General features: G+C 45.9%; 1 protein-coding gene across 4 annotated transcripts in view; it reads right to left on the minus strand.

Annotated features, from left to right (window-relative positions):
* Positions 1–483: 483 nt before the first annotated feature.
* The window catches only part of znf827 (zinc finger protein 827), an 82,033-nt gene continuing 68,270 nt past the window's right edge, over positions 484–14,246 (minus strand). The window contains exons 10-15 of one of the 4 annotated variants that reach the window (XM_058066947.2): positions 13,508–13,682; positions 11,312–11,478; positions 5,087–5,299; positions 4,853–5,030; positions 3,737–3,787; positions 3,364–3,510 (exon numbers count right to left, since the gene is read on the minus strand). In XM_058066947.2, the coding sequence (XP_057922930.2) occupies positions 3,739–3,787; positions 4,853–5,030; positions 5,087–5,299; positions 11,312–11,478; positions 13,508–13,682 (782 nt within the window). In that variant the 3' untranslated portion in view covers positions 3,364–3,510; positions 3,737–3,738. Of the gene's footprint in view, positions 3,511–3,736; positions 3,788–4,826; positions 5,031–5,086; positions 5,300–11,311; positions 11,479–13,507; positions 13,683–14,246 lie in introns of those variants that run through there. The other 3 variants (XR_013628152.1, XM_058066773.2, XM_058067031.2) reach the window with 3 other exon arrangements.

Here is a 14,246-nt window from a genome sequence, read left to right on the forward strand (position 1 = left end):
TCATTGATTTTTTTATTTAAAAAAAAATGTCTGACAAATTTTATATAATAGGGCAAAAGCAGGCTAATACTAGCCTACTACTACTTTTTTTTCTCTTAATATTTGAATATTATATTTAATATTATATAATATTTTATATTTTATTCTTGTAAAATTAATTTCTATTTCTGCTGCAATTTTTGAACAAATTCTCCAACTATTGCAACTTTGTGATTATGAATTTATTCCCATATTTTGACTTTATTCTCATAAAAGTACAGCTCCAGAGCAGCCATCTACTACTAAATTAGGACATTTTATTTTGATATAACTTTTTTCTCATAATAGTTTCATTTGTTTTTACAAAATGACTGCAATTTTTAACATTTTGGCTGTTACTTTTTAGTTGTTAAATTCAATCCTTTAGTATGGACTGCAGGCAAATCCAAAATGGCCGCCACTGACCGAAGCGACAGACGAAATAGAAGACAAGAAGACGTGACGTAATATCTGATGTAAGCTTTACTTTCAAATCCTGTTACATTTAAATCTGGCAAGTCGAACATAAAAATAATACCAAAGAAAACAAATACAAAATAAAAAGAAAAAAGTACAAATGATCTATTTACCAGTTATTGTCACAACCCTGTACAGCCTTAACAATGGAGTAATAATAATAATAATAATAATAATAATAATAATATAAAAAAGCTTTTTACAGCGTATAGCCTTACTGAAGGACGATGGTGATGCGGGGTCGGGAGGGGGCGCTGATCGTGAAAAACGGCGCCAATTAAAAAATGGCGGCAGTCAGAAGTGGGGGAACTAAGTGCGAAGTCATGCAAGTGCTTTGACCAGCAGGGGGCGCCATTTTTGTCGGATTTTAAGGTGTGGAAGAGGAGTGCAAAAAAACATTCTTTTAATAATTCCTCTGTGTGGACCGGGAATTTTTTTTTTTTTTTTGGAAATAGTTTCAGGACAGTCTTAAAGCAAAAAAAAAAAAAAAAAAAAAAAAAAAAAACGGGACATGACGGATTACATCCTAATATCATGTCCTCCGGCGACGTACATTTTGGTCGAAACAATTCTCTGTCCAATCACACGTAACGTTAACGTAGACAATAAAGCCGACAATGAAAGTCATTTTTACAAATAAGGGATGCGCGCTTGAAGGCCACACGGGCAACTTAACGACGGCTAAAGCTTATTTTATGTCATGACATGTTTTAAATAAAATGCCCCATTGCCCCTGTTCGAGTCCATAATTCATAACCTAACTTCTCATCATCAATGGAATAAAAGTGCAACGCTGTGCGCTGGGGGGGTGATGGGAGGGGGGGGCAGCTTGATTGCGAGCATTTCTTTTTTTTATCCCATCAACTTGGCAGGTTTTTAAGTGCTTTTGGCTTTTGAAGTATTCACGAAAATGAAGTGCAAATGAAGAGTTAGAAGAAAGGGCCGTAATACCGTTCATTGATCGTTGAGGATTTGGTCGGGCAATCGTGTGGAATTGATCGTGGATTTGATCTCAGTGTGGAAACCATGGAGGCAAAAAAAAAAAAAAAATGGAGTGCACTACTTGGCTGCAGCCAGCAGAGGCGCTGTTGAGTCGGTTTCAATGAAAAAACAACATTGATGATTGATTGAAACGTTACCGTGTTTGCCGTACGAGCAAGATGGCTTTGCTTCATCATTGCACCTGCAGGGAATTATTTCGTATCATGTTAGTAAAAAATAAATTCATGACATCAAAGGCTCAGTGTAAAAAAAAACAAAAAAAAAAAAAAAAAAGGCCACCAGACATGCTAACTTTCCCAGCACACAAAATGTCCCTGTGACTTTTTGTATGCGTATTTTTTTTTTTTTACATCAACAAAAATACATTCATTCAAGTCTTTTAGTTTGGAACATTTTTTTTCCTTCTAATTGTTCAGTTTTTTTTTGTACACAAAAAATTACAAAAAGCTCCAAAAAGCACCATTCAATCGGCCCCTGTGGCGACCGCATAACCCCCCCCCCCCCCCCCGCGCTAACCCGCCCTACTCCGAATCGTCCGCCTTAGCTATAAGCCGTTAGCACGGTAGTAGATCTCGTCTAGTCGGGTCTACGCCACATGATTCGTGCAGAGACGATCTCTAAAGCGACTCGTCGGGTTGCGCGAGTGCAAACGGTATTCCATGTGGATACGTGGTTTTGTCAAATTCTTCCGTATTTACATTTGATTTTCATAGCTTTCTTTTAAAAAAAAAACAAAAATCAACAAAAAACATTCCGAGACAGAGGTGACGTCAGGCAGCAGCTATGCAATAACAACAACATGGTTTGACCATCATACCCAATGAAAAAAAAGGTGGGAGGGGCTACAAAACGTATGTACAAGATTTGATAAATAAGTGCGTGGGTTGAGGTTCCGTTTCGTGACCAAAGTGAGCGAGCGGGAACACGGAATCGGAATCGGGCATGCTGTCTCAATGCGTCGTAGCAACAGACAAAGACAGCACTTGCAAGTCTTTCCTGACCAAAGAAAAAGAGCCATAAAAAAACGAGATTCCTCGCGAGCGCTCATTCAGACGTGTCAAACGGGAGGAAGGGGGAGGAGCTTAGCGGTGGATAAGCTTATAAGAAAAGCAGCTTTGATATAAATGCGTTAGTTTTTCAGTCTTTGTGTTTATGGGGGCCAGCAGCTTGTTGTGCTGGTCTGGACAAGTCTTGGGGGGGCGGGGTCAGTCAGTCAGTCAGTCAGTCGGTCAGTCGGTCGGTCGGTCGGTCTCGCCCCGCTCCATGAGTCCCAGGTAGGCCAGGAAGGAGTGTTTGTGGGAGGGGGAGTCAGAGAGGGGGACGGGGCGGTCGCGGCGGAATGTGCGGCGGTCTCCGTGAGCGAAGAGGGTGGTGAGGGGGATCAGGCGCACCCGCTCGCAGTTTCTGTACCGGTCCACGATGGCGCCCGAAGGGGACGAGCCGCGGGGGCTGGCGGGAGCCAGCGAGCGCGACAGGGCGACGGAGCGCAGCGCCTGGGACGCGGCGAGGCCGGCGCTCCCCAGGAGGCGCCTCCGAGCGGACGGGCCCACCGGTGACGTCCCCTCCGCGCCCGTCCCGTCGTCTCCCTCCCCCTCTTTGGCGCCCCCGCCCTGATGCTTCTTGAGGTGGCGGCTGAAGACAAAAGGGTGCGTGGTGGTGAAGGCGCACCCCCGGCAGGCGAAGGTCTGGCGCGGCGCGTGTTTGAGCCTCTTGTGCAGGTTGAGGTTGTCCTTGCGCTTGCAGCTGTACGAGCACAGGTCGCAGTGGAAGGGCCGCTCGCCCGTGTGCACGCGCACGTGTTCGATGAGCTTGTTGGCCGTCTTGGACAGGTAGCCGCACTGCTCGCACTTGTAGTGGTTGCCCAGGCGGTGGGCGCGCATGTGGGCCTCCAGCGAGGGGCGGTCGGGCCACAGTCCCTGACAGATGCGGCAGCGGTGCTCCATCTTGAGGTGCGTCTTCAGGTGGCACTCCATGGCTGCCGGACGATTGGTGGAATAGATGCAGAAAGGGCACCTGAGCGGGGACGGGGACAGGGGGGGCCACACAAGCGACGGTTGAAGATGACGAGCACCCCAAGGAAACTCATATTTGAAGTAATGAAGAGGAGTGGAATGCATGCTTGTGTGTGTGTGAGATCAGGGACGTGTTTGTGTGCGTGGGGGGGGGGGTTCTGGGGGTGGTGGGTCATGTGACAGGAAGTAGAAAAGATGGACAAATGAAGGAATGAAGTGGCACTTACATTTAAATAGCACCTTTCATCTGCTCTGGGCCCCAAAGCGCTTCACAAACCCTGCAGAACAGAATCACCTCAGAAAAAAAAACTCCAAATTGTCCACGCCGCCCCCGCCCCCCGGCCCCCAAAACCCCCAAAACGCTGGACACACTACCACATATTAAAAAAAAAATCAACTGCTTCAGTGAGAATCCATCCTGACTGCATTCCCATGTTGCCTTCCGATTTCCGATGCTAGCTACAAGCTAAGGACGTTAGCATGTCGTTAGCCGTTCCTCACTAAGACAATCGAACATGTGATCAATGCCACGGACGGCGACACAAACACACCACGTACACCGTTCTTTGTTGATGACGAGATGGGGGGGCGATCACCGTGATGGCATTCCATGGATCAGGGAGTGGGGGGGGCGGGGGTTGATGAGACTTGGAATGTTGGTCATTGTTTACGCCCAGAAATGAACACCCGAAATCCCACACATGACCGCAAGGTGATGTTTTTAGGAAGCGAAAACGGTCCCAAAAGTCGGAAAGGTTTTGATCCCGATTTCGACTTTAGCTTAAAACAAACGCATCGACGTAAGCTAGCGTGCGTGTTGTGTACGTGTGGCGTGGTGATGGGTGAGGGGGGGCGTGGGTGAGGATGGCTCGGCCATTGTTTACGCCCAGAAATGAACACCCGAAATCCCACACACGACCGCAAGGTGATGTTTTTAGGAAGCGGAAACGGTCCCAAAAGTCGGAAAAGTTTTGCTCCCGATTTCGACTTTAGCTTAAAACAAACGCATCGACGTAAGCTAGCGTGCGTGTTGTGTACGTGTGGCGTGGTGATGGGTGAGGATGGCTCGGCTATGGTTCACGCCCAGAAATGAACCCCCAAAATCCCACACACGACCGCAAGCTAACGTTTTTAGGAAGCGAAAACGGTCCCAAAAGTCGGAAAAGTTTTGCTCCCGATTTCGACTTTAGCTTCAAACACATCGACACAAATTGTAGCGAATGTACGGCGTAAGCTAGCGTGCGTGTCGTGTGTAGCGTGGTGATGGGTGAGGGGGGGGGCGTGGGGCGTGGGTGAGGACGGGCGGAGTTTAGGAACCTCTTGTCTGTACTTGCTTTCCTTACTTGAGCCCTCCGGAGGGGACGGTGTGGCACTTCTTGTGCTCCAGCAGCTGCTTGGGCGTCTTGAGGAACTTGTGACACACGTCGCACTCGAACATGCGCGTGATCAGGTGGATCTGCAGGTGGCGTTCGTACATGCTGCGTGTCTTGCACACAAACGTGCAGAAGACGCACTCGAATCCTGTGGCGCACAACAAACTATTTAGCCACCGCCATTTTAGTTTTCGAATCCTTTACCTTTATCGGACTTGTCCTCCGTCCCCGAACCCGAGTGGCTCCCGGAGCTGGACTGGCTGCCGGCTGACGAGGACGGAGCGAGGAGGCTTTTGAGTTGTTCGCTGCCGTGCACGATGAGGTCTCCGCCCTCGGAGCTGTTTAGCGAATCGCTGAGAGCCGAGAGGGATGAGGAAGTGCTCTTGGTCTCGCTCAGGGGACTCCTGGAGTTCAAGCCTGGACAAAAAAAAATGCGAGCCACCAAAATGAGACGATACGGTACACTGATAACAACCCTATGCGAGAGGCGGGGTACACCCTGGACTGGTGGCCGGCCAATCACAGTGCACATATAGACAAACAACCATTCACACTCACATTCATACCTATGGACAATTTGGAGTCGCTAATTAACCTAGCATGTTTTTTTTTGAATGTGGGAGGAAACCGGAGTAGCATCGTTGTTTAGACATTTTGTCTAAAAATGCACTCCCCCCTTTTCTTTTTTCTTCTTTTCTATCCCCTCCTGCTCCGGTCTGATCACTCCAAATTTGCAAAACAACAAAACATTCATTCATTCATTTTCTACCGCTTATCCTCACAAGGTTCGCAGGGGTGCTGGAGCCTATCCCAGCTGTCTTCTTTGGGCGAGACTGGTGGCCAGCCAATCACAGGGCACATATAGACAAACAACCATTCACACTCATCATACCTATGGACAATTTGGAGTCGCTAATTAACCTAGCATGTTTTTTTTTGAATGTGGGAGGAAACCGGAGTAGCATCGTTGTTTAGACATTTTGTCTAAAAATGCACTCCCCCCCTTTTTTTTTCTTCTTTTCTATCCCCTCCTGCTCCGGTCTGACCACTCCAAATTTGCAAAACAACAAAACATCATTCATTCATTTTCTACCGCTTATCCTCACAAGGGTCGTGGGTGGTGCTGGAGCCTATCCCAGCTGTCTTCTTCGGCCGAGAGGCGGGGTACACCCTGGACTGGTGGCCAGCCAATCACAGGGCACATATAGACAAACAACCATTCACACTCACATTCATACCTATGGACAATTTGGAGTCGCTAATTAACCTAGCATGTTTTTGGAATGTGGGAGGAAACCGGAGTACCTGGAGAAAACCCACGCATGCACGGGGAGAACATGCAAACTCCACACAGAGATGGCCGAGGGTGGAATTTTTCCTGTTCAAAAATTACAACTTTATTTGTTTTGTTTTGTAGCATCCTTCTATAGCCTGAACAAGAAGTGCTAATAATATTCATTATCGACAATAATTAGTTTTAATAACTTGTTTTAGTAAACCAAATAACGAGAACCTGGATGATTGACGATAAAGGATGTACATGTGACTGATGTATGTGTGTTGGGGGGGGGGGGACTAGGTAGCATCAGCCATGAGTCTTGAATAGCAGCTTCAATATCAGCTTGGATGCTATGGATGCCATACACATACACATACACACACACATACACACATACACATACACATACACATACACATACACATACACATACACATACACATACACATACACATACACATGAACAGTAGAATGAAGTACACACACATTCATGGCCCTGCTAGCTAGCACAGCCAATCAAGAAGCAGCGTGCTTTTATTGATCCAAGTCTGTCATTCACTGGGAAGCAAAGAGAATTGGAAGTGAGGCGTGTGTGTGTGTGTGTGTGTGTGTGTGTGTGTGTGTGTGTGTGTGTGAGTGTGTGTGTGCAGGTCATGGCCAAAGGAGCTAAGATGGCGGCAAGATCTTAGGGCACAGCTCAACAAAGGACCTTGGCTAGCGAGAAGGAAAGGAAATGGCAGGAATGATGACAAGCTACCATGTCAGGAATTCAATAGCCTCTTTCCCAAAGAGCAGCTGGAAAAGTAAAAGTATTACCTTTAAGGGGTTGTACTAACTCACTACACATTACTTTGGCATACTAAAATACTAGTACTATGCTGTACAATTTGGTATTAGATTACAATTTATGTAATAATAGACACACAATAACTCTGCTATGAACTACTTGAACTTGAATAATTCACAATTTCACTGGCACACCTCTGATACCACCCCTGATGCTATCTCTGATACCACCTCTGATGCCAGCCCTGATGCCACCCCTGATACCATCTCTGATACCACACGACACCACTTCTGATGCCACCCCTGCTACCACCTCTGATGCCACCTGACGCCACCTCCGATACCACCCCTGATGCCACCTCCAATACCACCCCTGATGCCATATTTGATGCCCCCTCCAAAACCACCTCTGATGCCACCTGACGCCACCCCTGATATCATCTCTGATACCAGCCCTGATGCCACCTCTGACACCACTTCTGATGCCACCCCTGATACCATCTCTGATACCACATCTGATGCCACCCTGATACCACCTCTGATACCACTTCTGATGTCACCCCTGATGCCACCCTGATGTCACCTCTGATGCCACCCCTGATACCACCCCTGATACCATCTCTGATGCCACCCGACACCACTTCCGATCCCACCCCTGATGCCCCCTCTGACGCTACCCGATACCACCCCTGATGCCACCTCTAATGCCAGTCGTGATACCACCCTGATACCACCCCTGATGCCACCTATGACGTCACCCCTGATGCCAGCCCTGATGCCACCTCCAAAACCACCCCTGACCCCAGCCCTGACGCCACCTCCGATACCACCCCAGATGCCATCTCGGATAATACCCCTGATGGCACCTCCGATACCACCCCCGATGCCACCTCCGAAACCACCCCTGAAGCCACCTCTGACGCCACCCCTGATGCCACCCTGATACCACCCCTGATGCCACCCTGATACCACCCCTGATGCCACCTCCGAAACCACCCCTGAAGCCACCTCTGACGCCACCCTTGATGCCACCCTGATACCACCCCTGATGCCACCTCCGAAACCACCCCTGAAGCCACCTCTGACGCCACCCTTGATGCCACCCTGATACCACCCCTGACCCCAGCCCTGACGCCACCTCCGATACCACCCCAGATGCCATCTCGGATACTACCCCTGATGGCACCTCCGATACCACCCCTGATGCCACCTCCGAAACCACCCCTGAAGCCACCTCTGACGCCACCCCTGATGCCACCCTGATACCACCCCTGATGCTACCCTGATACCACCCCTGATGCCACCTCCGAAACCACCCCTGAAGCCACCTCTGACGCCACCCTTGATGCCACCCTGATACCACCCCTGACCCCAGCCCTGACGCCACCTCCGATACCACCCCAGATGCCATCTCGGATACTACCCCTGATGGCACCTCCGATACCACCCCTGATGCCACCTCCGAAACCACCCCTGAAGCCACCTCTGACGCCACCCCTGATGCCACCCTGATACCACCCCTGATGCTACCCTGATACCACCCCTGATGCCACCTCCGAAACCACCCCTGAAGCCACCTCTGACGCCACCCTTGATGCCACCCTGATACCACCCCTGATGCCACCTCCGAAACCACCCCTGAAGCCACCTCTGACGCCACCCTGATACCACCCCTGATGCCACCCTGTTACCACCCCTGATGCCACCTCCGAAACCACCCCTGATGCCACCTCCGAAACCACCCCTGATGCCACCTCCGAAACCACCCCTGAAGCCACCTCTGACGCCACACCTGATGCCACCTCTGACGCCGCGCCTGATGCCACCCTGATGCCACCTCTGACGCCACACCTGATGCCACCCTGATGCCACCTCTGACGCCGCGCCTGATGCCACCCTGATGCCACATCCGATGCCACCTCTGAAGCTGGACATGCTGGGTTGCCCCCCCTCCCCCATTCTATCCTTAACGTCCAATCCAATGACCTCCCAACATAAAAAAGTCACCTAAACTCTTTCTTAGCGGTCAAGTCAGACTTCTGTGATACAATAAAAAAAATCTCCAGGGCATAATAAACAAAGACCCCCACTGAGTTGTGACTCCACAGGAGGGGGTCAAGCTTCTTGAACTGGTGCCACCTGCTGAGCTCCGCTAGCCGCTACTCTGGGCGTGTCCAAGTGGCGGACATGTCTGGTCCAGTTTGGCAGATCATGTCTCAGGACTGGTTGGAGGGTTAAAACAGCGTTGGTTGCCAAAACCAAACAGTCTGGTGGTCTCCCATCCTTAGGCCCCATAAGGGCCAACCTTCGTAGATAAACAAGGCCGCCGGGGCCCCTTCAAAGACCCCTGGTGTTTTGTGTAGCAGCAATAAACTGGACCAAACAAAAACCAGCACCATCGACCAACACAAGTTCACACAAGAAGCTTTAAATGTACAAAAAAGTATTGATTGTTGTCTGGCTGGATGCTAAAAGGCTTACATATTTCATATTTCATATCTTGTGGACATCGAAAGGGTGAACGAAAATACATTTCTGGGGATCACAATAGATGAAAATATGAGCCGCAACGGGCGGAAGCGCGGATGTAGCGCTAGCTTGACGCCCAGTTAAAGGCTAGATTATGAATCCAATCTTCTATTCAACAATTCGAGTGTTTAAAAAGTGTGTGAAGCATATTTATGGTTTCAATCTGTATATTATGATTCTATGCATTTAGCTTGTTAGCTTCTCCTAATTGAAAAGAGACGGGGCGGGGCGGGGGGGGGGGGGGTGGTGGTCTGGAGCTGAATCTGGACCTAACACTCACTTTTATTGCAAATGTTGATTCAAAATCAAGAATGTCAAGCTAGCAAAAGTAAGTTTAAGCTCTGCTTCGTCCTGCTCCTTTTCAGACATGTGTAGTAATGAGGTGTTGTGTATGTATGTATGTGTGTGTATATATATATATGTATGAATATGTGTATGTATGCTGCATGTATATATATGTGTGTACATATATTTAAGTATAAAAATAGATATTGTAAGTGTATATGTGAGTAACATTAATGTAACATAGTATGCATGTCTGAAATCAAATAAATATATATATATATATATATATTTATTCATTTTCTATTTTCGCTTATCCTCACAATGGTTGCGGGGGTGCTGGAGCCTATCCCAGCTGTCTTCTTCGGGCGAGAGGCGGGGTACACCCTGGACTGGTGGCCAGCCAATCACAGGGCACATATAGACAAACAACCATTCACACTCACATTCATACCTATGGACAATTTGGAGTCGCTAATTAACCTAGCATGTTTTTTGGAATGTGGGAGGAAATCGGAGTAGCATCGTTGTGGCATCGTTGTTTAGACATTTTGTCTAAAAATGCACTCCCCCGTCTGTTTTCTTTTTTTTCTTATTTTCTATCTCCTCCTGCTCCGGTCTAACCACTCCAAATTTAGAAAACATCATTCATTCATTCTTTTTCTACTGCTTATCCTCACAAGGGTCGTGGGTGGTGCTGGAGCCTATCCCAGCTGTCTTCTTCGGGTGAGAGGCGGGGTACACCCTGGACTGGTGGCCAGCCAATCACAGGGCACATATAGACAAACAACCATTCACACTCACATTCATACCTATGGACAATTTGGAGTCGCTAATTAACCTAGCATATATATATACTTTAGAGTACTCTGTGTACAGCCTGGATGCCTAGATTTACTACTACTACTACTAGATTTATTACTACTACTAGCAACACAATATAATCATCTGGCAGATGTCATGGTCTGATGCTGCACGGGTGGTGTCCAAACTGCAGTTCGTACCGTACATGAATTGTGGCGCTGTGAAGCGGAAACTGCCTTTTCCAGCAATGATAAGGAACCCAAACACACCTCGTATGTGCGAGTGAATGTCATGCCCAAGAGGATTAAGGCAGTGCTCCATAACTAAATATCCACACCCAGGACCCATGTTCACTATGAGGTGTAGTCCACAATAACAAAGCTGTTTGGTTTACTTCCTGTACAATTGTCATGTGAGAATAGCTGCTAAATTGTACTTCGTTTTATGTCCTGGTTCCGACATGGACATACATACACGCTCATAGTGATTCTGCAAGGCGCCCCCCCCCCCGGAGCAAGAACTTGCTTCACACAGAAAGTAGCATCTTGCAGACTTTGAAGCTGACAGTCAGCCTTTTCTAACCCTCGCTTATCTAAAATTAAACCCAATCTGTCGGAAGTGAAACAATAGAGGATGTGTCACCCGTACAACAACGATGACACCGCGCCTCTATTCCTATTCTGGGCTGCGCCGTGCACGTCGTCGCCCACCACCCACTCCCCAGTGTGGAAAAAGTGTTCCTGGTGTACCTGCGTGTCCGGTGCTTATGTGGTTCTTCATGTCGCCCTCCTCCATGCATACGTAGTCGCATACGCTGCAGCACAGCGAGAACATCCACTGCTCCTTGTCCACATGGAGCGACATGTGGCCCACAAACTGGGCGTTGAGCTCCGTCTGGAAGCCGCACACGTGGCAGCTGCACGGAGAGACGAGAGACGGGCGAGAATGAGAAGAAGGACGGGGGGGGGGGGGCGCTACATGTGTCGTGCCAGCGCACATTTGGTCTTGGCGTTGATGCAGATTAGTCGTGTGAAGATGAATTCCATGTTCTTTTCACGTCTTTATTGCTTTGGTCCGGAACGACGGTATATTCGAGTGTCGGAATCACGGAGGCAACAGGAAGTCTTACACCTGACAGGGATGCTTCAGCAGCTGGATGCTAAACTAAGCTAGCATCTCTGGGTTGCACATAATGTAAGGGGATGCAGTCTCATACCGAACCCGTACCCGTATAAGTACTTATTCAAAATATCTATTTTTATCACATATAAATCTGTTGAAAATGGACAAAATTATTATTGCCTTACAGTCAAAAGACAGGGAAGATTTTTTTTTTTTTTTATTCCAAATAACACAGATGGCATCCTCAAATGTTTGGTGCCAGAACAGACTCTCAATTAAAATGCTGGAACAGGAGGAATATTATTCCTATTATTTATATAAGGTTTTTTTTTTCTTTTCCATTATATAGTTATATATTTAATGTATCATTCCTTATTTTCTCCCTTTAAAGTAAACAACCTATCACAGATAACATTTTTCCACACAATACTTTAGTTCCTTCAGCATCTTCAAACCCTTTTGTGGGGTTTGTTTGCCTCATGTTAGCTACTTTTTACACTTGCAAAAGTGGGACATAAGGGACAATTTTTGGGAAAATGTTTTTTAAATGTAATTCTGCCTTTTCATGTTAAACAGGAAGCTGCTTTGTGTTGTTTTTTTTTCTAAGAAGCATATATTCTTGAAAAAATCCCAAACATTGTGCCTTATTACCCCGAAAATTGTCACTTATAACCCCGTTTTACGGTAGTTTGGCATATTGAAGTGTTACCAAAAAAAAAAAAAAACGGCTGTGTATGATGGTGATAGCTTGATCCTTGATCAGATTATTTCTGTTTACATTATTAGGAAAATAAATCTATTCGAAATTGGACCAAATTCATGACTAAACAGACCAATCCTAAATTAAAGTGGGTAATTGAAGTGAATTTAATTGAATTAAAATGAAGCGTTACCGGAAAAAAAATCTGCCTGTATAGTAATGATGGTGATAGCTTGATCCTTGATTAAATTATTTCTGTTTACATTATTAGGGAAAATAAATCTATTCTAATTTGGACCAAATCAGAAGTCCCACATATTTCATGACAAAACAGACCAATCCTAAATTAAACTGGGTAATTGAAGTGAATTAAATTGAATTGAAGTGTTACCTAAAAAAAAAAAAGTTGCCTCTATAGTTATAATGGTGATAGCTTGATCCTTGATCGGATTATTTCTGTTTACATTATTAGGAAAATAAATCTACTCACATATTTCATGACAAAACAGACCAATCCTAAATTAAACTGGGTAATTGAAGTGAATTAAATTGAATTGAGGTGTTACCTAAAAAAAAAAAAAAGTTGCCTGTATAGTTATAATGGTGATAGCTTGATCCTTGATCGGATTATTTCTGTTTACATTATTAGGAAAATAAATCTATTCACATATTTCATGACAAAACAGACCAATCCGAAATTAAACTGGGTAATTGAAGTGTTACCTAACCTAAAAAAAAAAGTCGCCTGTATAAGTTATGATGGTGATAGCTTGATCCTTGATCAGATTATTTCTGTTTACGTTATTAGGAAAATAAACCTATTCTAAATTGGACCAAATCAGAAGTCCCACATATTTCATGACAAAACAGACCAATTCTAAATTAAACTAGGTAATTGAAGTGAATTGAAGTGTTACCTAAAAAAAAAAAGTTGCCTGTATAGTAATGATGGTGATAGCTTGATCCTTGATCATATTATTTCTGTTTACATTATTAGGAATATAAATCAATTCTAAATTGAACCAAACCGGAAGTCTAACATATTTCATGACAAAACAGACCAATCCTAAATTAAACTTGGTAATTCATTCTCAGCATAATGATGAGATCCCAAATGTACTACCTGTAGTAGTAGGCGCAGTTTTTGCGCTCTGCGGCGTCAGCAGCCGTGACGGCGCTGACTATCTGCTCGGTGTCAGTGTTGACCAGCTTGACGGAGTGGATGGTCAGGTGCTGATTGAGGTTGGCCCTGCACTTGGCGGCGTAAGGACACAAGTGACACTTGTACTTCCTCTCCTCTGCCACAAACAAAGCACATACACACAAGGCAGCGTTACTTCCAATGTCCGTCACCCTCTCGATGGGCCAGATGAAATGTAATTACCGTATTGACCCTGATTAAAAGACCACCATTTTGTCAAGACACATTTTTGGGAAGAAAAACCCAACCTTTAAAAAAATAATAATAATTTTATTGAGCATATTATTAGCTGATTTTAGTTTCATGATTCTGCTTCATTGAATCACCATTATTTTTAAATGATCATCATAACCCGTGTGTGTGTGTGTGACAGGAAGAAAAGCTCTGATGCACATATGGGAGTAGGCGTTCGAGGCCACCTGTTAGGGTTTGCAGAAAAACCCAACCTTTAAAAAAAATATATAATTTTTTAAATTATCATCATAACCTGTGTGTGTGACAGGAAGAAAGGCTCTGATGCACATGTGGGAGTAGGCGTTCGAGGCCACCTGTAAAGGTTTGCAGAAAAACCCAACCTTAAAAAGAAATAATAATAATTTTATTGAGCATATTATTAGCTGCTTTTTGTTTCATTGAATCACCATCATTTTAAATGATCATC

Source organism: Doryrhamphus excisus, linkage group LG9 (assembly GCF_037039965.1).
Source record: "Doryrhamphus excisus strain RoL-2023G ecotype Guam linkage group LG9, RoL_Dexc_Guam_v1.1, whole genome shotgun sequence".
Taxonomy (NCBI): domain Eukaryota; kingdom Metazoa; phylum Chordata; class Actinopteri; order Syngnathiformes; family Syngnathidae; genus Doryrhamphus; species Doryrhamphus excisus.